The 23604-nt window shown below is 43.5% G+C and overlaps 1 protein-coding gene across 4 annotated transcripts; it reads right to left on the reverse strand.

Moving 5' to 3' along the window:
* Positions 1–5599: 5599 nt before the first annotated feature.
* Positions 5600–20239, reverse strand: lhx9 (LIM homeobox 9). Of its 4 annotated transcripts, XM_037116062.1 has the most exons (6): positions 20101–20239; positions 16180–16501; positions 15054–15256; positions 13755–14113; positions 9984–10186; positions 7184–9388 (listed from the first exon to the last, which is right to left on the reverse strand). In XM_037116062.1, exons 2-6 carry the CDS (start codon positions 16357–16359, stop codon positions 9134–9136), a joined length of 1200 nt encoding a protein of 399 aa, XP_036971957.1. In that variant the 5' UTR covers positions 16360–16501; positions 20101–20239; the 3' UTR covers positions 7184–9133. The 4 variants fall into 4 exon arrangements, with proteins under 4 accessions (XP_036971959.1, XP_036971957.1, XP_036971958.1 ...); XM_037116064.1 differs by lacking the exons at positions 7184–9388; positions 20101–20239 and adding an exon at positions 5600–6725 and having other exon boundaries at positions 16180–16898; XM_037116063.1 differs by lacking the exon at positions 20101–20239 and having other exon boundaries at positions 13755–14110; positions 16180–16896.
* Between the last annotated feature and the right edge of the window lie 3365 nt (positions 20240–23604).

Here is a 23604-nt window from a genome sequence, read left to right on the forward strand (position 1 = left end):
TAAATGAAATACACTTGACTTAACCTTTACATAATTATAACCCATGGATTAATGTGTAAGAGCAGCAGTTTAATTTTGTGTCTGGATGAGATTAAGCCATTTTCAACTACTTTGTAAAAAATCCTTCTTAAACTCAGAAACAGTAAATAGAAGATCCACTTGCTATCCTTTTCCTCGGGTTTAAATCACATCTCACAATCTTCATCTGTGGGTGAGGCTTGCTCCGATGTAGTAGAGATCATAGACATAATATACGTAGACGCCTCATAGACTGACGCTGCCTATTGGAGCTGACTTATCAGCGCGGCCGCCATCTTGGATGGGTCATCTCCAATGCGACTCCCCTGCATTTATTTCTACTGAGGAAGGTGTATCCCCAACTACAATAATCATAACCTCCCGAATTTTTACCGGATTTTCAACGGTTACACAGTTACAAACGGCCGAGATTCAGTTATGATACAGGTGCTGTCACAAAAATTATTTTAAAAAAAAAAATCGTACTTGTGAAAGGTAATCCCCTGCCATGTGGTAACAATACTGCACCAGTTATTACAACCATAAAATGCACAAAATACGGTCATAGTTGCTCGCTCTCCGTGGATTCCAATTGACTCTGGTGCTAGCCTACAGTGAGGAGACCCAACCAAGATGGCGGCAACGCAGGATTATGTTCCAGTAAGCCATGAGGCGTCTATATATTATGTCTATGGTAGAGATAACCGTTAAAACCAACTGTTTTATGTAACCCAATCACAAGCCCTTTGTGATTCCACACAGTTCCACATGGCCGCAGTTTGGTAACCCTAACCCAAAACGTCAGTATTGGACAACCTCGGAATGGTGCATCATATGAGCCGATTATGTTTGTGTGTAAAATCTTGATAAGTTGTAACTATAGCTGTCAGATAGATTTAGTAGTGTAAAAAAATACAATATTCCCCTCTGTGATGTCGTGGAGTAGAAGCAGAAATTGGCAATTAATGGAAGTAAGATACTGTAAATCCAAATTTTACTGAAGTTTCAGTGATGAGTGAATATACTTTGCTTCTTCCAACCAAGGCTGACACATTCTCAAGTTGCACCAGACACAGAGGCAGCCGGAGCTTAATAGATCCTCCCGAACATAGACAGTTATACGCACGCTCTTCGACACACTTGCTGTCATTACGCACATGCATGCAGACTACCCACACATCCCCTGACGCACACGCACACATCTGTACTTGTGAATATCATGAGACTTTATTGACAAAAATGGTATCGCAGATTGGCTCGCATGGACAGCGAGAGCATCTGGAATTGATCAGCTTACTTTGCTTTGATAAAAGCTTCAGCGCTGATTTCAGACTGACAATTCAAACACCGCTGATACACAGGAAACACATCTGTCTTCTTCCCATCCCCGTTGTTAATAATCAACAAGTTAGGTGGGGTTGTGTTTTTTCTCCCTACTTCAATAGCCTTTTTTGTTAACCTCACTGCAAATATGGAAAAGGGAGAGATGCCTGGAGTGTAGGATTTTCCCCCCTTTTTCTTCAACAACAGTTGAAGATTAAAAGAAACGTCTCACAGAAATCTGTCAATTCTGTATGTGAATAATGCTGTGTGGAATTTAATGGCATGAGTTATATTGGGTTTCCTCTACACCCACATTTTCTTTCAATAAGATCAATGGCGCTCAGTGACAGATAGGGACGGTCTTTTGTATCTTCAAATTTCAGGTTTCTGAGGGAATAATTAGATGGATGGATGAAAAGTAATGCATCAGCCTGCGAGGGGAGCTGCACCCAGAGATCCTCCAGTTCACCACGCATGCCTCCACGTCTGTTTGGTGGAAAACTGTTTAATAATCGTGTTGGATTTCCATTGTTCTAAAAGTGGCTTGCTGCACTGATGCGCTGCTTTAAACCAATAGAAAAGTTTTTTTGTGTTCTTTTGCTGATATTGTTTATTTAGAAGAGAGGATGTCCTTTCTGATTCAGGTTTTTTTTTTTTTTTTTAAAGTCATCTGTTTCACTCTTTCCCTCTTCAAACTTTGTGGTGTCGCTTGCAGGTAACGGGGATAGAAAAGGTTCGCCCTCCAGGGGAAATGTAGATGGTTGAATCGCTGGATTTATAGAGATGCCTCAGACATTTTACTGTAAACGTGACATTTAACTCTGATATTATTGGGGCCTTTTTCTGAGCAAAAATTGCCGACGAGGGAAATCTAATGACAGTTAAGTTGAATTTGGCCTTTAAGGCCTTAAAGCACTTTCGGCCAGAATCTATCTTTGTTGAAGGTTAATTTCAGATCATTAGCAAAACAGAGCACTCCAATGAATAAAGCAGCTGAGAAGCTATTTTATGAACAAGGCCTGCAGTGCTCTTAAAAGACAGTCACACTAGCTCGGTTTTTGTTTTCTTCAACATACACATTTTAGTGCCATTCTACCTGGGTTTTTCAATGCTAAATATGCAGAAGTGTTGCACCCAGGGGCTGAAAGCACACTTTAAACACTTAAAAAGAAAAAAATGTTGATGTTTTCACTCATGTCTTTTTTATTTCCCTCTGTGTTGTTGATCTGGCTCAGGGGTTAGGTATGACTGCAGTGTGGTAGAGACAGAAGCTGCAGTCAAAGCTCCTGTGATCGGGTGCAGACTTCATAGAGACCAGCAGATGGAGGGGAGAGGGAGCCGCGTGCATCCTGAAGGTTTAGCAAGAACTGAGAGGTTACACTCCACCAGTACAAAGATGACCTGTCACACACTGAAACATGCCGTATCAATGCAGACGAGCTTCCTGTTTATGTACCTCACAGAGCACAGCTATCAGAGGCAAAGAGAAAGAGGATTACAGATGGAAATATGTATGAAATGTTGTCTCCCTCCTCATATACCCAGGCGAACTTGGAGGCAGCGTGCATGTGACGCCTGCATTTCCATTTTACACGCTAATTAATGTTGTTTTGTCTTCAAAGTGCAATTGCAACCGGTAGTTATCAGCCTTGATCGCAGCGTTTTTCAAGGTTGTCTAGATGTGAGCCGTCACATAACAAATACCTATAAATATAGAATAACAGCACAACAGAGAAATAAAGGATTTACGGCATGTGGAGAGCAACGCGCAAATGAGGCACAGGAGAGATAGTGTGTGATAATGTGAAGGACAAAAACTGACAAAATGGCATATTATTTTTGCCTGGATCGTTCTATAAAGTCTGTTTTTGTTTTTTGTTTTTTGTGGCTGGTTTTGTGTGTCTGTGTTGTGTACTTGCATGCGTACATGCTGGTGTATCCCTTCTCTTGGCAAACACCCAGGACAGAGGATCTCTCCACCTGCTCTGCATCAACCAGCAGGGCAGGCCTCAGTCTCCCACATACACACACACACACACACACACACACACACACACACATCCACCACAGTTTAGCCGTGTCTCATTCACATCGTCACCCCTCTGACATCCACCTGTGTGTGTCGGCTGTTTGTGTGCGTCCCAGTGCCGGTGCGTATTTGTGTTCGCAGGGTGGTTGGTGTGTGAGGTGAGGTTAAATACGCGCCTAGCAATGAGAGGAGGGAACTGAGGCGGAACTGGCAGAATATCACACACGTACACACACACACACACATACAGGCAGTGGCAACAGAAACAACACTATCAGAGCAACATGTAAACTGCAGGTGTGGCCTATGCCTGAGTGATCATTCCATACTTTGTTCTGACCCTGTCGCCTGTCACTGTGTGTGTATAATGTGTGGTAATGTATGTGTGACCGCGTGTGTTTGTGTGTGTATGTGTGTGCCTGCAGGGACACACTTCCCCGGAGTTCACTTATCACACAGAAGGGACCTCTTTCTCCTGTGACTTAGCGAAGGGTTCAATTCAGGATATGTATGTGTTGCTGAATTGGTTTGTAAGAGCACAATGTGATGTCAACATGATTATTGGATACGGGAGATTTCTCTGAATCATTTTTGGCGATGACAGGCGGCGCTTCGCACTTGACCTTTGTATGTAACACGTCTTTTTCTGAACGAATAGGTGTCACTTGCCGACGTCACAAGTGAGTTTGAGCAGATTTGTGGGAAGTAACGCTGATGAACTGGCACACATCTGGGTCACACGCTCAAAAAACATCTGGGAAAGCTGTATTTAGGTGGCTAGTGCGGCCTTAAGTGCTGTCAGACCAGTTTAAGCTACTTTGTCGTTGTTGGTTCATTTAAATCGGCACCATGTCGTTTTGGAGATTAAAACTCAGATTTTAATATTTACATTATTAATGATAATAACACAGTAATATCGATTTTCTTTTTTTTTTTGCTCCATTACTGAATAAACAAGCCGTTCTCAGAGGAAAAGTCCCTGGAACACTGTCTGAAGCTAGAAAGGTGGCGGGGCCCGCCTCATGTAAACAAAGTATGTATGAAACTGTGTTGTCCTTTAAGGTCAGTTTGTTGATGCAGTTTACCCGGTCATGAAAACAAAGACAGTGTGTTTGCTTAGTTCGTTTAGGAAAAAAAGATCCCCCAGAATTACGTAGTGCACCTTTAAAATATTGAAAATATCTGTGGGATTTTTCCAAACCAGCTGTCTGTGAATGTGTGTGTTTTATGAACAGACTAGGCATACTGCACTTTCAGCACTGTTTATGCACAGTCATGGCACATGGAGTCATTCAACAGGAGGAGGAGCTAAGAGGTGGAGGCGGAGCATTAGGTCCTCCTTTCTTACCTGCTGAGGTCTCTGCACAGACAGACGGCACTGTACTCATCATCTTACACTGAGTCAGGGCCGCAGATTTCAAAATGAGGTTTGCCTCATTATGGTATCAGAGATTTCACAGACATATGCTTTGATTCAACTCTTTGTATTTGTTCACTCTTCCTACATGACATATTGTGGGAAATGAAGAAAGAGAGAATACCTGGGATGGGATGAAGCAATCCCACTGGCAAGACGGTGGCTCATCGCTGCCTCTACAAACACCGATAAGATGCATTCCAGTCATCCACGGCCCAGCGGCGAACCCCCTGAAATTCTTGTCAACACAGGGCCGTGACGTTGTCCAGGATTTTCATCCCTCCCGCTCCAGAACTGAGCAGGGCTGGCTGTGTTTGTTTGTGTTTCTGCTCCAGCCCCTGCTTCCCGTAGCTCTGTGGTGTCAACCCGCCCACTGTCCTCCCATCAGACCCGGGGAACACAGCCCTGCTGCCACAGCGCGCAGGCACCCCAGCGACTGAGGTTTCCTCTTGGACTGACTGAAGTGTTTGCTGTTTCCCACATTGTTGGAATTCAACACCAGCCTGTTTACTGGTCCCCATGTGGCTTCAGTCTCTTTCCCTCCCTCCCTCCCTCCCTCTCTCCTTGCTTCCTCTTTTTTTTTCCTCTTTCCACAACACACCTTCTTTACATACATACCCAGCATTCATACCAAGTAATGAGACAGAACACTACCAAACAACTTACTGTAGCAATCCTGTTTTTGCCCATGTTACAGTCCATTTTTGCTACACGTGTGTCATATATAACTCAATGTGGTCAGTGGAGAGTCAGAATTTATTTATCCATCTATCACAAAAACATTTATGCGTGCAGATATGTGACCATAAATCAGTCTTTCAGTTTGAGTGAAACAGGGCTGAAAAGGATGCTTGCATACTATAAATAATCTCCTGGAGCGTCCAAAGGGTTTTATATGGGCATCAGGGACGTCATTTTCATATGCTTTATTTTGCAGCTGACAATGAATCATACAATGAATCAAAGGAAATAATATACATCTCAAGGAGAATGTTAACAAGATGATGAGGCGCATGCAAAATGAGAATCTCTTCTTTATCTGCTTTGTTTTTTCACTTCCTTCCCTCGGTACAGCCAGATGGCAAAGCTCCAGCTCTGCAGTCCTCTTCATACACTCATCACATTTGATGGGCATCCTGCTGCCGAGTTTCAAGGAGGCCATGTGTTTACGAAAAAAATGACACTCGTGACAAAAGAAAAAACTTCTATTTAGCAAGCTGATTCTTGGGCGGGGTGCATGGGGGCAGCAGCGTGTGTGCATTTGTGTGTGTGTGTGTGTGTGTGTGTGTGGAGAGGAAAGATTGTGGGAATGTGTGTATTGCGCTTACATAGGTGCAAGGCAGTGGGAGAAAGGTTGTGTGTAGTGTGTGTTTGCGTGTATGTGTGCGTGTGCGTGCGTGTGTGTGTGTGTGTGTGTGTGTGTGTGTGTTCGTACCAGTAGCATCCATACGTCTCTGTTTCACACCGTTGTCATGTTGGATGCCAGCTGTCTTTAAATCACATCCTGTGTCTTTCTGTGACTCTTTTTGTTGTTGTTGTTGTTGTTGTTGTTGTTGTTGTTGCTTTAACTATGTTACAATACCATTGTTTGTGCAATTACCATTCCAATACAGAAAGATTTTTTTTCCTTTTTTTCTTCACATTGATCTCATAAATATCATACACTGTAGGGGTCTCCTCCGTTGATGGATTCAAACACTCAGGACAAACTTTTGTTATTTAAAAAGAAAAAAAAAAAGTCATCCGTTGTACATTTGCAACTGAAACAGGTTTTATGTTGGTTGTTTATTTGTTCTCAATAGGCTATCATCTTATCCTAATATTGTCTTTGTCTTCAATGGTGAGGAATTCCCATCAAAGTTTTCCCCTTCTGTTAATACTTTAGGGAATTTTCAAACGTCGGGATGTATGGCTGTAATGCCCCAAGATTTGTTCTCCCTGAAAGAAATGATAGAGTAAGAATATATTAACTACAGAGCAACCTGGCTTTACGGGGTCTGCATTTACTCTTACTTCATTTTTAGGTTTACCAATAAGTTATGCATAAATATATTCTATATATGTATATAGATATATGGATATCAATATATGCTTTGTAGCATTCCTCTGATTTAAATTTTAAAGCCATGTTCATGCATTAAAAAGCAATTTCATATTTTTGACTGCAGGGTTTAGATGCAAATCCATGGGGCATTACGTTAAAAAAACCATAAACATCATAAAATAGGAAATAGAAATCAAAAATGGAGGCAAAAATGAGGACGTTCAGCTGGTCATTAATAACTGAATGCTTTCTCATTTGTTGATGTGATAAAAACGAAAAAAAGATCATATTCAAGATAGAACACAAAAAAAATGGCAAGTGTAATGAAAAATAAAACCCATTTAAAGCAAAGTATTTTTATTCACACAAATTTAATAAGATATATAACAACCGTTTGGTCCATAAATATTTAAGGGGAAATAGTTTCTATACACCATCTTTATCAAGAAACAGGGAAACATGGACAATCTTGATAGAACACTTACTGTACTCAACTATTAACACGAAGATCAATATATAAGGTTCTTGGATTACCCAACTATATCTGAAAGAGTGCACAAATGCTTTCTATGACATCGCTGCCCCCTTTTTAACAGGATACACCATAAAAAGATCTTCGGAAATAAGATGCAAAACAGTACAAAACTAGTGAGGCGTCAAAAGGATGTGAATCAGTTAACAAAGAACACATATATCCTGAATTTCACAAACTTTCTCCCAAGTTATAGCATAAGGCACATAGTAGAACTGAGTTAGGCATCTACTTCATTAAGTAGACTTAGAGTACCACTTTGTTCTACAATAGAACAAATTGTGACGCTCACAATGAAATGTATCAACTCCATTGAAGATTTGCTCTGTCTTTCTCTCTTTTCTCTCTATCTTTCAGCCAGAAGAAACATGTTTTTGGTCTGTTCAGTGGCAAGTGTCATTGAAGAAAGTATAAATATGGCCAAAAAGGAGAACACATGGACAATGATTTCCCACTGGCTGCCTCTCGCGACTCCACCTATCTGAGGTCATTTGAATGCTCATGTCAGCTCTACAAATCAAGTCTGCAATGTCGCGTTGACCGTTTAATTTCTCACCCCTGCTCCTTTTTTTTTTTCTTCCCTTTTTTGAAAATCACATCGTTACCCTGAGCAACATGATAAAAACAATAATGCACTTTTCACTGGGCAGTATATTGTCACTGTGCAATTGAGTTTAGCTGTGGATCTGTGGATATGTTTTGCTAGGATGCGTCCCTTCGACTGCGGTTTAATCTTAAGAGGCCGACGAATCTGAGAAAGTGCTCTGTCATGAAAACAATCGATTACAACAGTGTCCATAAACTGTTCTCCAATCCGAATTTCTCCCGCTGATTTCTATCTAATTATCATGTGACTGCATTACACGTTGAACAGTTACCACTGTACAGATTGTAAGATTTGCTTCTTTCTCTTTATCACAGTAGATTTGTGAATCAAGACAAAAAATGTGTATGGTTTCAGCCTCTACCTGCTGTATAAGCTGCGATGGTTAGGTGCTCATATAATGCAATTTAGATGTTTTACATGTAGCTCTGTGAGATATTTCAGTGTCTGATTCCATCCAACTCAGTCTTAAAGACCGAAACATTCGGAAATAATTAAAGCCTGTTTTCTGGAGTTATCCATATACAGAACATTCTACAAGTTTATTTCCCAAATTATTCCAAAAAATAAAATTAAAAAAACAAAAACAAATGGTCTTCAAATTGGATAGTGCGAACACAGTGCATACATATACATGTTTCTGAGGGCAAAGTATTCATGTTATTTTAAAATTTACCAATTAACCATAAATTAGGAAGGGCTTATTTTAATCATAATTCAATGCAAATATACAAATCAAGTCAAAACAAAAATCGAGTTTTCCAGACAAGCTTCAAAATTAGTTATATTTTTCTTCCAATGAATTGTGGGATCCATGACAAAATTTCAAAAACGCCTTCAAACTTCAAAAGTGTCCCGTCCAAAAATCACTCTCTGCAAACTGTGAGTCGACTACAGACACGGCTGCCATGCGGTTTCAAATGCTACACATTAAAATGATTTCCTTGTATTTTAATGTGGTCGCTGCTGTTCTTGCTCTTGTTGCTCTTGTTTGTGTACACAGTACAGCACTTTCTGTTCCAGGGAGCTGTCTCTGGTAGATTTAAAGGTGTCACTTAAAAAAATAAAATGTAAATTGCGGAAAAAAATTCAAAACAAAAACAAAAACAAAACAAAAACAAATATAATCAATTAAAAAAAAAAATCAGTCTGCTAGAGATAGCTTGTTAGAAAAGGTTTGTCAAGGTAGTTTGCGAAGGACTCCCCGAATCATGGCTGTCCAAACTAGAGGTGACGGAGGTCACTACAGTGATAGAGGGGTTTGTCAGGTCTGTTAGTGTGGCCGCGCTGGAGGGGGGGGTCAGGGCCCCACTGTCAGATGAGGGTGGAGGGAGTGAGGTGCCATCAGCCTTATCAACACCTCCATTCTCCTGTCGCAAAACGTTCCTTCTGAATTTGGCTCTCGCGTTTTGGAACCAAACCTGCAAACCAATCCCAATGTGGCTTTTACTTTTTTGTTTTAAGAATTAATTTTTTTTTTAAAAAGAAAGTATCAAATCCATTGAACAGTAGTTTACATACCAAAGTTATCACAGCTATGACTGTATCAAGTTGCCCTCGCCTTACATATATAAATCTTTATATGGAAATTGTCATACATTATTTTGAGCTTATGGGGCAGATAACAATGAACCAGTTAGCTCCTGAACACTGAATATACGTATGTGGACTTTAATAGCAGATCAAAACATTAAATCCTGACCTTTTTGAATTTTTAGATAGCTAAAAAGAACACGTGCACTCTCATTTGTTAATAATCAGCTACAGTTTCTACGCTTAAGGCGACTTTTCTCCTCTCTTTGCCAAGAAATAACATTTAAGAATCTACAAAATCTCAGATCAAAACCCCTGGATATACATCTAATGACTACATGGACCAACCAAACAAACAAAATCAAAGAGGTGACGATGACTTCAATGATAATACTGGTGTGGAAGGGACATGGAGGAGGAGTGGGGTGCAGACACAGATATGAGGTGATCAGGTATCAGTAAGAAGAATGGCTCGCTGCTTACCTGTAGAACTCTCTTAGTGAGGCCCGTTTTCTGGGCCAGCTGCTTTAAGTCCTTGGCATCGGGGTTGTGGTTGATGGCAAAGTAGGATTTCATTGTCCGCAGCTGATGGTGCTTGAACGAGGTCCGCATGCGTTTGGTCTTCTGTGTGGGAGCGTAGGCCTGCTGGTCCCGGTCCAGGTGATCGGTGTCGTTCTCGTTACAACCTGGGAGGGCAGAGGGCAGAGCACGGGGGGGAGGAGGGGGGATCAGAAAGGAACAACAGCCAGAAATCTTGGTCTCGTGCTTCTGGATTTATTTTCGCCGCGCTCAATTATTTTCCTGACGGAAGTGATGGTAATAATGCAGCTGGTCACTCCACCGCCATCGAGATAACATCATTCAAATCAGGAAACTGCCTCAGTGTAATTATTGGCAACCGTCACCATAATGAAATGTTACACTAGATTTAAAGCTCAGTATTAAACGAATTTCTTGTTACACGGCCTGGTTTTATAGGGAAAGAAAGGCACGATTAAGAATATTGGATTAAGGCTATCACATATGGACTTAATTGTGTAGGGGTCATACATTCCCTACGAGTTAACACATCCACAGATCTGTTCTATACCATCATGGCCAATAATAAAAGCTCTGTGTATTTCCAACCAGACAATGCGAAGATGCGGCAGTCAAGATTGTAGTTGAGCAGCAAATGAATTTCACCTCAGTACACGTTGTTACACAGTGGAAGAGATCACCGGTTTGTTAGATTTAGATTGAAAAAAAAGAGGAGCTAAGTGATGTATTTTAAGCTTACACTGGGACCACGCTAAATGATTATTTCTGTTTGCGTTTGCAAAGACTAATAGGCCTAATGGGCCTCATTTGTCAGCAGCTTGGTACTGCATGTGCAAAATACTCAAAATGCAAAAAAAAAAAAAAAAAAAAAAAAAGGGAAAAAAACAAAACAAAACGGATCCACTAAATTAAATGCGCATTTGGCTAAACAGTGAAAGCTTTAGCGCTGCATCAGGAGAAAATAACACACACAACGATTTATTTTCCGTATCGTCATGTTTGCAAATTGATTTTTTGCGTCGCTCTAATCAAGACAGAGAAAATTACGGGGACAAATTGACTGTTGGACGTTTAAAGGTCCTTTAAGCAAAATGTACAATGACGTACAATTACTGATAATTGATCATCGCTGTAGTCAGGACAGGTCTCATCTTTTGCTGGGCTGCAGCAGGAGAGGCCATCCTCCAAGCAGAGGATTTTCTAAATTATATAGTAGGTTGTATTGATTTTTATGTCTCCTTGTAAGCCAAATGCTGGCCGGTTGCTGTTTTGTTTTTTGTTTTTTGTAGTTCTTTTTCTCAGAGGCTGGTGAAATATCAAATCAAATGAATTAAAACTTTGCATCATGAGATAAAAAATAATGACTGGGTTAAATCACAAATCAGTGTGAATAAAGGAGCTGCAGCTTCGGCAAACCAAAGGCAGCACGTCTTTGGCTTGAAACGGCCTGAATTAATCTTTTCTGTGATTTGAGATTTCTCCCTCAGACACTCACACGCACCGTTAACATGACAATCATTGACATCTATGCTCCTCTGTTCCAGCCTTCACTGGATCGTGTTTCACTAGACATTTCCCACTAGGGGTCTCTGTATCCAAACAAGACCCAACTTTACAGAGTGGTGCGGAATACTCGGCGGACCCACACCTTTCCCTGGTGAGAGCTCACATGAATGTGCTCGCTAAAGCAGAAACAAAACCTCAAACAAACCTCATTCTATTTGTCATGAACGCGAGCCTCCTGATGTGCAGAGCGATGCATTAACCTGAACAGCCTGAGACGAGAATGACGGAGGTTTGGCAGCGGAAGCTGGTTGTGATATTGGAGCACAACTCAGGACAAAGAGAAAAATACCGATACTGAATCTTTCAGCTGCTCACTAATTTAATTAATCTCTCTTTTAAATTCCATGGCGGGATTTTTTTTTTTTGATTTATTCATTTATTTTAATTAATTTATTTTTATGTTTGTGGGCTTATTTGAATGCTGCATGGTCAGATAATTATATTAAATATTAATTAATTAGAACATTCAATATTTAAAAAAAAAACAAAAACAAAAAAAACCAAAGGAAAACAAGCTTTTTTATTTAAAGTTGCAGAGGCCAAGACGTCTCATTCAAAATATTTTAATTGTTTTCTATTTAAACATGAGAACTATCATCCCCCCCACTGTGAGCTGAGCTGTGTCTGTGGTGCTTAATAACGAGTTCACAGGGACATCTCTTATTTTTTTTACCTGTTGTGTCTGCACTATATTTTACGCTGTGCTGTCGTCCTGCTATAATACGGGGGGAAAACCCCCACAGTGCCACAATAGTTATTTATTTTTGTTTCTAGGAAGGCATCCATGAGAACTTTAGGATTTGCATAATCTCTCGGAACTGTGTTAGCGAGAAAACAAACGAGCGGCCGCTGGAGCGCAGCGCTGAGTGCACAGTGCCTCCTCTCTCCCTGCAGCAGGCCCCTCTGCACGGCGCTGCTGGGTCCCTGAGAACTGTGCTGACCGCCGCGCAGGAGGCCAGGGATTCCAACGTCACCTCCAATTAACGGAGAACAATTAACGCGCAGATTACCCTTATTCCTCCCTATTCACCGCGAACACAGGAAAGTTGGCGCACAATGACGAACTTTCTCAACCGCGCACTAATGCGCAGAAAGCGACAACAAAATGGGGACGCTGCAGGGGGGGTGGTCGGGGGGGTTCAATGCGAGGTTTTTTGGGGTTTTTTGGGGGGTTTTTTTTGGTGGATGGAACCTACATTTAACAGCAGCTTTTTTTGTTCACTGTGATCACACGTCTTCTCTCCTCGAAAAGTCAAAGACGTGCAAAAAAAAAAACAAAAAAAACAAAACAAAAAAAAACACGATTTCGGCCCTTTTTTTTCACGCAACAGTCCCAAATTACATTAAACTCCCCCCTCCACGCCCAGTCTGCGCATTTATTCTGACCTAAATTAGTCTTAATTATAAAAGTCGATGAGCATGTTGACGGCGGGGTCAAATTTCGATCACTCTCCGCGCCACACACACACACACACACACACACGCACGGGAACGGTGCGTTAAAGACGCGTGGACAGGAGAGCCGCGGATCAATTGGGCCCACGGCTGCGGGCTGTTGCTCACCTACATTTGCATCATCTATAGGAAAGATGAATTTATTACTGACATGTAAGGTGGAGCCGCAGCTGGGGCCGCTGAGGAACCGTGTGGATGAAAAGGTGAGAAGCCTGTGCGTAATGGAGAAAAAAAAATAAAACCTCCCCCCCCCCCCTTTTAAATAAGTATTATTATTTTAAATGTATTTGTGTAAGTGAGTGATTTGACCTCATTCTAACAATTACTGCTGTCGTATTTTCAATAATGTGAAATTAACCGAACACGACAACGCAGGAGTCCGACATTTTAGTGAGGAATACGGGAACTACACTGCTGCAAAACGGCTCCAAAACGACGGGGTCAATAGAGCAACAGGGGTCTTTTCTGGGAGGATTTAACCCACATGATGAGCAGTTTAGTGTTTAATTTCACAGTTGGCTGTTTTTGCTGCCCTCTCTATTGGGCCTACAGGACGACCAGTGAAGGGATGTGGCCCCCCTATCCTACCCCTTTTCTGCACAAATGATTTCTCAGACGTGTGTGTGTGTGTGTGTGTGTGTGTGTGTGTGTGTGTGTGTGTGTGTGAGTGAGTGGGGGCCCCGCCGCTCTCACCTGTGCTGTAGCTGGGTATGTCTATCCCCATGGCCGGGCTCTTCCTCTTGCGCGGCCTTCCCTTCTGCGCCGTGCCGGTGCCGTTGAAGTAGGGTAAGGAGAGGCCGCCGCCCTTGGCAGCCAGCTCGGCGAAGTTGAGCTGGGGGTGGTAGTCCGGCCCCTGCACCAGCGTCTCGAAGTGGAGCCGGCAGTACACCAGGCTGTCCTTCATGCCGAAGTGGTCGCCGGTGGTCAGCGTCTTGTTGCAGGTGGTGCACGTGAAGCAGCTCAGGTGGTACACGGAGTCGCGCGCCCGCATCACCATCTCCGAGGCCGATATCCCGAGGTGGCAGCGCGCGCACCTCTGCACGGAGAACCTTCTGGAACAGATAGATCGTCAAGACTCCTCGTACGGAGGGAGCAGGACGGAGGCAGGCTGTCACGGGCCACGACACGGAGACAAAATGGTGCGCAGCCAACGTGTGACACAGCCTCAGTGCATGTGGCGGAGCTGGGCTACAGCAGGCCTGCTGCTGAGGTCACACTCGGAGCTAACGGAGCCACATCTGGCCTGCTCCACGGGCCACATTTTGTGTAGTGTAAAATAAATGTTTTCTCCCTGTCTGTCTCTCTGTCTCGGTGATGCAGCCCTACAGCTGGCTGTACACACAAAGGGCTGCAGGTAGACAAACTACACAGAGCAACACATCTAACAGCATGTCTGCTGTTCTGCAGCTTGTTTTTACTTTTACAGCGGGTTGCAGATATCACTCCGGCCTGTGCCTGGCTTCATAAACGGGTCCTATAATGTGGGACAACATGTCTGACCCATGGCAGCATTTTTTTCCCATTGCTTATTTTCCATGCTTGGACATACTGGGCCGGTGCAGCCACTGGGTGATTTTTTTTCTTTCTTTTCTTTTCTTTTCTTTTCTTTTTTTAACGATAGAAATGTAGAGAGCAGTGTTGGCAGAGAGAGTCCTTTGTGTCTGAGACGGTGACTCACACATTAACTTACTGTAGTTTACATCACAGAATAACAGTGATCAGAAGACTGCTGTGATTTTATTCACACGTGATTTAGGCCCAGCAGCACCAGAAAGGCTTCAGCATTATTCCAGCTGAACGGCTCCAGCCGGTGAACAATACTTTCTGTTTACAAAATAAAACCACTTCTCTTCTGTCGTGGCTTCAAAACGCTAAGTGCGCGCGCTTGGCTCGCGTGCGTGGCATAACGTACATTTTCAGAATAAAAGCAAAAAAAAAAAAAGAAAGAAAGAAAAGAAAATCACGTGCATGATTAACCTTCATTTTTCTTACCTGTAGTAATCCTCCTTGCAATAGATACTCCCATCCTTGGCAAAACACGTTAGCTCCGACTCCAGCGCGAGTTTACATTCACAGCATTTGAGGCACCGCAGGTGCCACTGTTTGTCCACGGCCAGGAGGTAGTATCTATCCGAAATCTTGCCGCCACAGCCGGCGCACAGAGCAGGCTTCTCCGGGCTCATTGAAGGCATGGTCTGAGTCAGAGAGAGAGACAGCTCATGGCGACTGCTGGCCAGATCTTATGCAACATACATAATGCAGGGACAGAGACAGAGACGGGCCTTCAGCAGCCTCATGGCCGGGAAATTACATTTTCTTTTCTTTTTCTTTTCTTTTTTTTTTATTTACATCTGCAACAGCGAGGCGTTGTACAGACGCTGTTAAACACATGCAGGCTCGGTGTGTTCACACACACACAGGGCCCCTGAAGGAAGAGCCAGCGTCTGTCTCTGTGTGTCTGAGGTTCACTGAATCAAAGAAATATATCTCTTTTCTTAACAGGGAAGGAAACAACAAATTCACTGTCACACTTTTAAATAGATTATATATTTTAAATATTAAATATAAGCCTATTTCTAAAAATATTTAAATATCCCGTGCAGTTAGAACCAAATAAATTAAATTTAGGTGTAACAATAACAATAATATTAATAATATTAATAACAATGATAATAATAATTCACCATGTTTTTTTCAACAATTTTTTGATTGCCTCAACTCAAATGTTTTTTTTATCGTCTTTAATAAACTAATTATTACTGCTCTCACGTACACTGTTTTATTTGTTTTTAAGAGTTCTACAGTGTGCTTTAAACATGTTCAGTGCTAGGATTAATACCCTTAGCAATTATTTTGAGCAGCTTTTTAAATATTAGCGCATTTAAACAATTAACAGTAAATTCCCTCTCCGGGAGTAAGTGAGTCTTGGACACAGACTCAGCCTGACCAGTCCTCCTCGCTGCTCCTCTCCTACTTACCCCCCAAAAAACGACTGCACATTTCCTCTCACGTTACCGCTGCCACAGTCGTCGTTCAAGCACTTTTTTTTCCCTCCCCTGTCTTTTCTTTTCTTTGGTCAACATGAACTCACACACAGGCTCGGCCGGGGGGCTCTTACCGACTCTCTCCCGTTCAGCTGCATGCCCTTCGCCAGACGCGACTCCGTTTTCGAGCGTCTCTCCATCTCCTCCATGATGCCTTGGATGTGATCCCCGGAGATCCCGTGGAAAAGCATGGCTCCCGATCCTGGACGCAACGTGCAACTGCCTGCCTCTGTCTTGCAGCCCACAACTTCCATATACTGTACCGCAGCGCTGCGCCCCGCTCTCTCAGCGCATCCGAAACGGGCTCTGAGGGCTCCGAGAGAGGCACACACGCACCGAGGCGGCAACACGAGCCCCAGAGATGCAGATCAGCTCCTCGCCGGAGTGCAAAGGCAACTGGAAGAAAAGGGGGAAAAAGCGGAGAAGCTACAGCATGGGTGGGACAGGAGGGGGCGGCGGCGACGACGGTGGAGGTGGTGGAGGTGGTGGTGCACCAGCTTTTTCCTTCTTCCCGTGAATGTCTCTCCTCCAGAAAAAAAAAAAAAAAAAAAAAAATTATATAGTCCAAATGATGCGACACACCGGTGTGAAAGTGGTGGTGGTGATGGGGAGGGAGGAGGGGAGGGGGGCTACAGTGTGAACACACGCTGAAAAAAAAAAAAAAAAAAAAATGACACAAAGTTTTTTGTTGTTATTGTTGTTGTTTCTTTTCTTTTCTTTTTTTTTCCGGGTGAATTATCTCTCCCAGTCTCTTCCCAGTCAGGGGTTCCTTGGTGCTTGGAGGTCAGGTTGGGACTGCCTGGATTTGAGAACCGTGTCCTATTTGTGAAGAGCCCGCAAAGCCTGCCCAGTCTGAATAATTTTGTAGGAGGAGTTCCCCCTTCTCTCTCTCTCTCTCTCTCTCTCTCGCTCTCTCACACTCTTTCTCTCTCTCTCTCTCTCTCTCTCTCTCTCTCTCTCTCTCTCTCTCTCTCTCTCTCTCCGCCACTGATTTTCTATTCACCAACAAAGAGCTGTCACTCTTCCCCTCAAAACACTCTCCGGTTCTGGCTGCGCGAAGGACCACTGATTTTTTTTTTTTTTTTTTTTTTAATGGTACTGACATTTTCATTACTTTTTATTCCCCCCATTTAAGAAGGAGTGGATGCCGGAGTCAGGAGGTGCACACAAACTGGGAGTGGGCTGAGCCGAAGAGTAAATATTTCATTTATTTCACATGCTTTTAAGGAGATCATGTGCGTACTTGGAGCGCGTAATAAAAAAAATGGGGGGAAAAAACGGCCCAGGAACAGGGATTCTCCCGCTTTATCTTTTATCCGGTTTAATTCTGAGCGTCGTTTTTCCAAACATGCGTCTTTATCAGGTTGTCCCAGAATAACATCATAACTCTGTGTGTGTGTGTGTGTGTGTGTGTGTGTGTGTGTGTGGTATGAATGTATTGTTTGGGGCGGGGCAGTGATCAGTGATAGGCTGGAGGGCGGGGACAGATTATATTAAACAATCTGAAAGACCAGGAATTATTTTAAAAAACACAACTGAATGAGATTTGAGTTTATAACTTTTTTTTTTTTTTTTTAAATAAAAAAGGAACTGGAGGAAGCACCCTGCGCCGTTTGCAGCCCAGCTCAGATAATCGCACACCGGCCTGGTTTTGTTTGTTTTCCACATGTAGACTCTTTGGAGATAATGGACTTAAACTGATGAGGCGAGGAACCAAAATGAGAAGCTTCTATCTTCAGTTTCTCAACGAGCACTCGCTAAACACGACCCCTGTCCCTCTGCCCCTCTCTCTCTCTGTCTGCCTCTCTGGACTGAGGCCTGATCGTGTCTGGATCTGAAGCAGGATCACAGCTAATAACGAATTTCATTTCATTCTAAGCGGCCGGAGAACTGAAATAAAAGGACATCTCAGCTGGGAATCCTCCACCAGTGATTCAGATAGCCCCTTTTTTTGTTGGTGGTGTTTTTTTTTATTTTGTTTTGTTTTGTTTTTAAATCCATATAATAGAGATCTGTGTCACTTTTAAAGAGTGTGAAAACTCTGTCGCGCTCATGAAACCAAACACACACACACACACACACACAAAGAAGCCCAGCCAGGCAGACTGACTGGCTCTGGCTGTCCACAGGCCAAATATGGTGACAACAAACCAAAAAAAAAAAAAAAAGGCTGCTCAACGCGACTCAGGCCCTCCAGAGCTGAGGAACATCTCTCCATAAAACAATACTCGGTCGCATTAATGGATTTACTGAGGCTCGGGGGGTGGAGGGGGGGGGGGGTCTGCAGGTGTGGATGCTTCATCTCAAGACGTGTTACATTATCATGTGCACCCACCCATCTCTCCCTCCCTCCCACCCCCCACCCCACCACCTCCACCTCCACTATGGAGTGGTGTTGGCTTTAATTGGAGGCCCTTTGACAGCAACGATTTCAGACTTTTAAAGGTTCGGAGCCCTCCTGGCCGGACAGGACAGGACAGGACAGGACCGGACCGGACCGTGCGCAATAACCCGGCTCTGTGAGCGTCCTGTGTGCAGCAGCAGCAGGGCTGACAGGACTCAAAAAAAAAAAAAAAGGACACACAGGTTTGATTTCACCTGGACAAAGACTCCCTGAGAGCAGTGATCAACTCTCTGTGTGATATTTAATCTGTCTGATGGCTTTTCTCTCTCTCTCTCTCTTTCTACTTCCTCTACGAAAAAAAGGAAAAGGAAAAAAAAGAAAAGGGGCGATCCTGTGTTCAACCTGGACTTATCCGCGCATTCAAACATAAATAGTGCATGTGCGTCCATCATCTCGTTAGAGTCGATAGAGGGTCCCGTGCTGACCCGCTGCCTCCAGCAGTGACATTTCATTTGGCTGCAGAGGGTTTTAACGACGTGTCAGCGAACACTGAGGGGACCGTGTCTTTGTGTTCCTCGTTTTGTTTTGTTTTGTTTTCCCTTCGTCCCCCCCCCCCCCCTTTTTCTCTGTAGCCAGTGAATATTTTCTTATTTCACATTTCAATTTTTTGTGTGTCATCTGGAGAAAAGTGTGCATGCAGGAAACAGAAAAAAAGCCAATTCACGAAATCACATTTTTTAAAACATTCAGAAAAGAACAACCCTGTCTTTTATATTATATTATTAAACACAATCTATTAGTGTATGTTGGCCTTCATATTTAATTACCGGCTTCAAATAAATTGAAGCAGATCGACGTGGACGATTCTCTGTCATATTTCGTTAAGTAACTGAGAGCTGATTCGCCCTAATTTCTGTTTTCAATTTTATTATTTTTTTCTCTCCTTCCCGGACCATATTACGTCTTTAAACAAATAATAATAATAATAATAATAATAATAATAATAATAATAATAATAATAATAATAATCGCTGCGTGTTCGTGCACCGCGTTGACCTCCACTCCAAACCCCTTTTACGCGGGTTTTTAAAAATTAAATTAAAAAGAGTCTCAACCAGGTTTTTGAAAATGGCGTGGGAATCCAGGGTGGCTCAGTGGGCCGCTGACTGTTGTCGTACAGATATAGAAAATAAAATCTCAGCCTCCAATCTAAACAAAATTAATTAGCCCTACATTAGAATAAAAACTAAACAGCGTCACTTATTTATATTTCCCCCAGCAGCGCTCGACTTGCACGATTTTGCTGTCACTCACAGCAACGTCAGCCTGCTTATTAACACAATGAAGTCGGCGAGGACACGCATATTTGTTTGCAAAGATGCCGTGAATAAAAAAAACAAAACAAAAAAAACCCCCAGAAAGATAAGAGGAGGGAGAGTTCACCTCACACCACATCCCCGTTTATCCCGGAGACCATCACCCTCACGCGTCAGATCTGTCGCGAATTGCTTCACACGCTCTCCTCCAAATCTTTCCTTTCCAAGTTTTTTTTTTTTTTCTCTTTCAAAAGCCAACTTTGTGTTATTATTTTGTCCCCCCACCCCCTCCACAAATAAAGAAGAAAAAAACAGAGGCGCAGAAAAGGTCTTACCTGAGGCTGTGCAGCGTGTGAGATCCCTGTGCAGCGCGCAGGCGGAGCAGCTCCGGACTTGTGCGCGCTGAGCAGGCAGAGGAGACGCTGCTGCCGGTAGATGGGGGGCTGTTCCTCGTTTTCTGAGCTTACACTTCGGAGTTCGAGCGTCAATTAAAAACACAAGACATTTAAATATTCCTCTCCCGTACGCAGGCAGCCCCCCCAACGCAGCGCAGAGGAAAGACGCGCAGAATATGGGGAGCCACGAGCCAATGGCCTACCCCAAGCACGTATAGGTTATAATGTGTGATGGTGTGGCGAATTAAAATGAAAAAAAAAAAAGAAAAGAAAAGAAAAGAAAAAAAAGAAACTACAGGCTTTGGATGGCGCCAAACGGTGGGCGACTACACTTGGATTCAGGAATATTTCATCAGAATAAGATGTTTTATTCTATTTTTAAAAAGCCGCGTCATCTTTGTGGGGCCTCATGCTTAATGTATGAATCCAGACATTAAAGTTTTTTTTATTTATTTATTATCACTTAACCCCAAAAGGACCAACAAAAGCGTTAAAGTTACAGACTTTTTTTTCATGCTCTTACAATTATAATCACAAAATGTACAATGATTGATCGCACATGCACGAGTTGCTGATGTATGAGATGCAGGTGATTACAGCTGCGGGTTTACCTGCTGGGTTTGTGTGGATTAATAACCAGAGAGCAGATCAGTCAGAACATGTGACAAAAGATGCACAGCGCAGCGACACAAAGCCTGCTGGGAAACAAACAAACAAACAAAAACACTAGAAAATAATAATAAAGGGTGGTATTATTGAGGCCAAAAAAATCGAATTCATTTTCAAAGTGCAATATCGTGTCTGAATTTGACGTGTTTTTAAATCACGTGGACTCGATCATATACACCAATGAGAGAGGGCCATCAGTTATTCTGCCGCTCCAGCGTCATTACAGCAGCACAGATGTTGGTAGAGAGATTAAAACAAGGCTTTATTTAGCAAATAATCCGCAGGTCTCGTTTATTTTCCTATTGAATTTGTCTGAAATAATTGAAATAATTCCATCCCTGGGTTACATGTCTCACTTCCCCCCCAACTGTACACCTCTGTAAGTCTCACCTGGAGAACACAGCTGACAACCTTCGTAGACACTCAGTGCAGCACCGAGTGTGTTTAGTCAGGAACCATTCACAACACACACACACACACACACTCACACTTGGCCTCATGTTGCAACATCTAATGAATAAAGAAATTCCGGTTGATGAAAGATTAACCGCTATTTAATAATGTCAGGTTTTCTTGGTAAATATTAATCTTGTTTATGCTTTGAAGATGGTTCGATTGTGCCCCGGCCTCCTCACAAGACAGCATTTTCTCAATTTAAAAGTAATATTCATCACCTGATTATATAATGTTGTTTTTTTTAAATACTGGTATTGGTGTTACCTCCTTGTGCACTATTGGATTATTACTCATCTGATGACAAGATGTTAAATAGTAATGACACTGATGAGAGGATATAAAATGGTTTAAAGAGCTTGAATTTGACTATTTTCTGCTCAGGTCTGCTCACGCCGGCCACTTGGAGGGCAAAACACACTGACGGGTTTAAAGTGACAATAAAGTGAATGGGATATTGTGTTGAGTGAGCATAGGGTGGCAATTAATTACACCTCTGCACTGCCTGCATAAATGATCATGTGCCATACTGCTAACAGTCATTTTGCTTTGCTGCTTCCGCCTGGGCTGACATCACAATGTATCTCATCAATAATGCAACAGCACTGAGATCCATTTCACTGTGTACCGCGACGTGTACCGCGCACACGGCGTCCTCCGAGCATGATACCCAGACAGGCTCTGCAGCCGGAGCGCTCGGTTCAACAGTGCAGCCACAGATACAGCATCTACCCAGGGATGCTCCCCTGCCTCCCCCCCATACCCCGCCCCCCCCGGCTGCCTGGCTCCCAGGGCATGGTGGTTAGATTACCACACATCCAGGGTTCATCTGGAGTTATCATTTCTGGGTCACCTCAAGTGACACTCGGTCTCGCAGAGGGAGCTCTCAAAGCATGGCCAGAAAAAGGAAGCGAAGAAAAAAAAAAAAAAAAAAAAGGAGAGGCGGAGGCGAGGAGGCAAGGAGTCGAAGGGAGGCTGAGAAGAGGGAGGAGGCGGGCGGCGGTGAGGAAGGAAGGCTCTCCCAGGATCCACCGTGGTGCAGGGAACCACGGGCTAAACACTGACAGGATGAAGGAGAGGAGTGGGAAGGGAGAAGGGGGGTTTGAGGAGAAGGAGGAGGAGGAGGAGGAGGAGGAACAGAGGGAGGAGTGAAGTACTGTAAAGCTGTATCCCAGTCACATGTACCCCCGTCACATGAGCCAGGGTGGGTGTGTGAGACATCCTGGAAATATTTACAAACACACAGTGGACATGGCTTCACCCCCCCGCCCCCTTTTTTTGGAGGAAATATCAAAATACATATAAAGATGGGTGAAATACGAGCGACGCAGCTCAAATTAAAATGTCTTGCAGTGATTTAGAATAATGCTGATGGACAGGAATAAGCCTATAAATAGATTTCTTTTTGAGGCGCCTCAATCCTCACGTATCCTGTTTTTCATTTCCATCCTTATTTTCTCTCTCCAGGTCTTTCTTCCTCACTTTTTCCCCTCTCCTCCTCCAACTCCCCGCTTCTTCTCCTTCTTCTTCCTCCACTTTCTCTTTTCTGCCTCTTCCAACCAACACCCCCCCCCCCCCTTCCTTCACCCAGCTCCCCCCACCACCCCCCCAACACACCCACACCCACCAACCCTCCCCCTCCACCCCTCCTTCGATCTCCTCCCTGCTCTGCTCTGCTGGAGCTCAAATCACAACCCCGGTCCCTGGCAGATGGAGGATAGGAGAGAGAAGCTCTTAACTAGCCAGCCTGAGCCTCTGCTCTCTGCACACCAACTGCTGCCTGCCTCCCCTCCCTGCCTCCAGAACAGCTCCAACAGCACACCTCCACCCGCAACCACCACCCCCCTCCCAACTCCTCTGGGGACAGAGTATCCTCCTGGGGAATGGTGCGCATATTAGTCCGTATCTGGCCACACTAGAAAGGACATGGAAACATAATAGATGGATGTTCTTTATCGCTATATAACCTTACGGGGCAAGGCATATTTTTTTTGGGGGGGTGGGGGGGCGGAGGAGACACGGTAGTTTAGGTGACGCGCAGATTAATATTGTCAAACACTCTCCTTTCTTCCTACTTAAGCCTTTCATTGAAGACAGGAGACAAGACAATAAAGAAGAGGTTAGACGGTGGAAAAAAAAAAGAAGAGAAAGAAAAAAGGCAAATACGTCACTTGTCTTTTAAGTGCACGACTGCAAAGAGTCAAAACCAGGAGGGAAATAAACAGGCCAGAGTGCTCCTCGGGCACTTAGGTGCCTGTGACTGCCCCTGACTCTCCTTTTATCTGGGCTCATCTGGCCGCCACGACTTGCCCTGGCATGAGC

Source organism: Acanthopagrus latus, chromosome 11 (genome assembly GCF_904848185.1).
Source record: "Acanthopagrus latus isolate v.2019 chromosome 11, fAcaLat1.1, whole genome shotgun sequence".
Taxonomy (NCBI): Eukaryota; Metazoa; Chordata; class Actinopteri; order Spariformes; family Sparidae; genus Acanthopagrus; species Acanthopagrus latus.

Excerpts from the sequence above, each read along its gene's own strand:
- lhx9 (XM_037116062.1), bottom strand. The coding sequence starts at position 16,359 with ATGGAAGTTGTGGGCTGCAAGACAGAGGCAGGCAGTTGCACGTTGCGT. Across the intron at positions 15,257-16,179 it reads AGCTGAACGGGAGAGAGTCG|ACCATGCCTTCAATGAGCCC; the intron begins GTAAGAGCCCCC and ends TCTCTGACTCAG. Across the intron at positions 14,114-15,053 it reads TGCAAGGAGGATTACTACAG|AAGGTTCTCCGTGCAGAGGT; the intron begins GTAAGAAAAATG and ends TATCTGTTCCAG.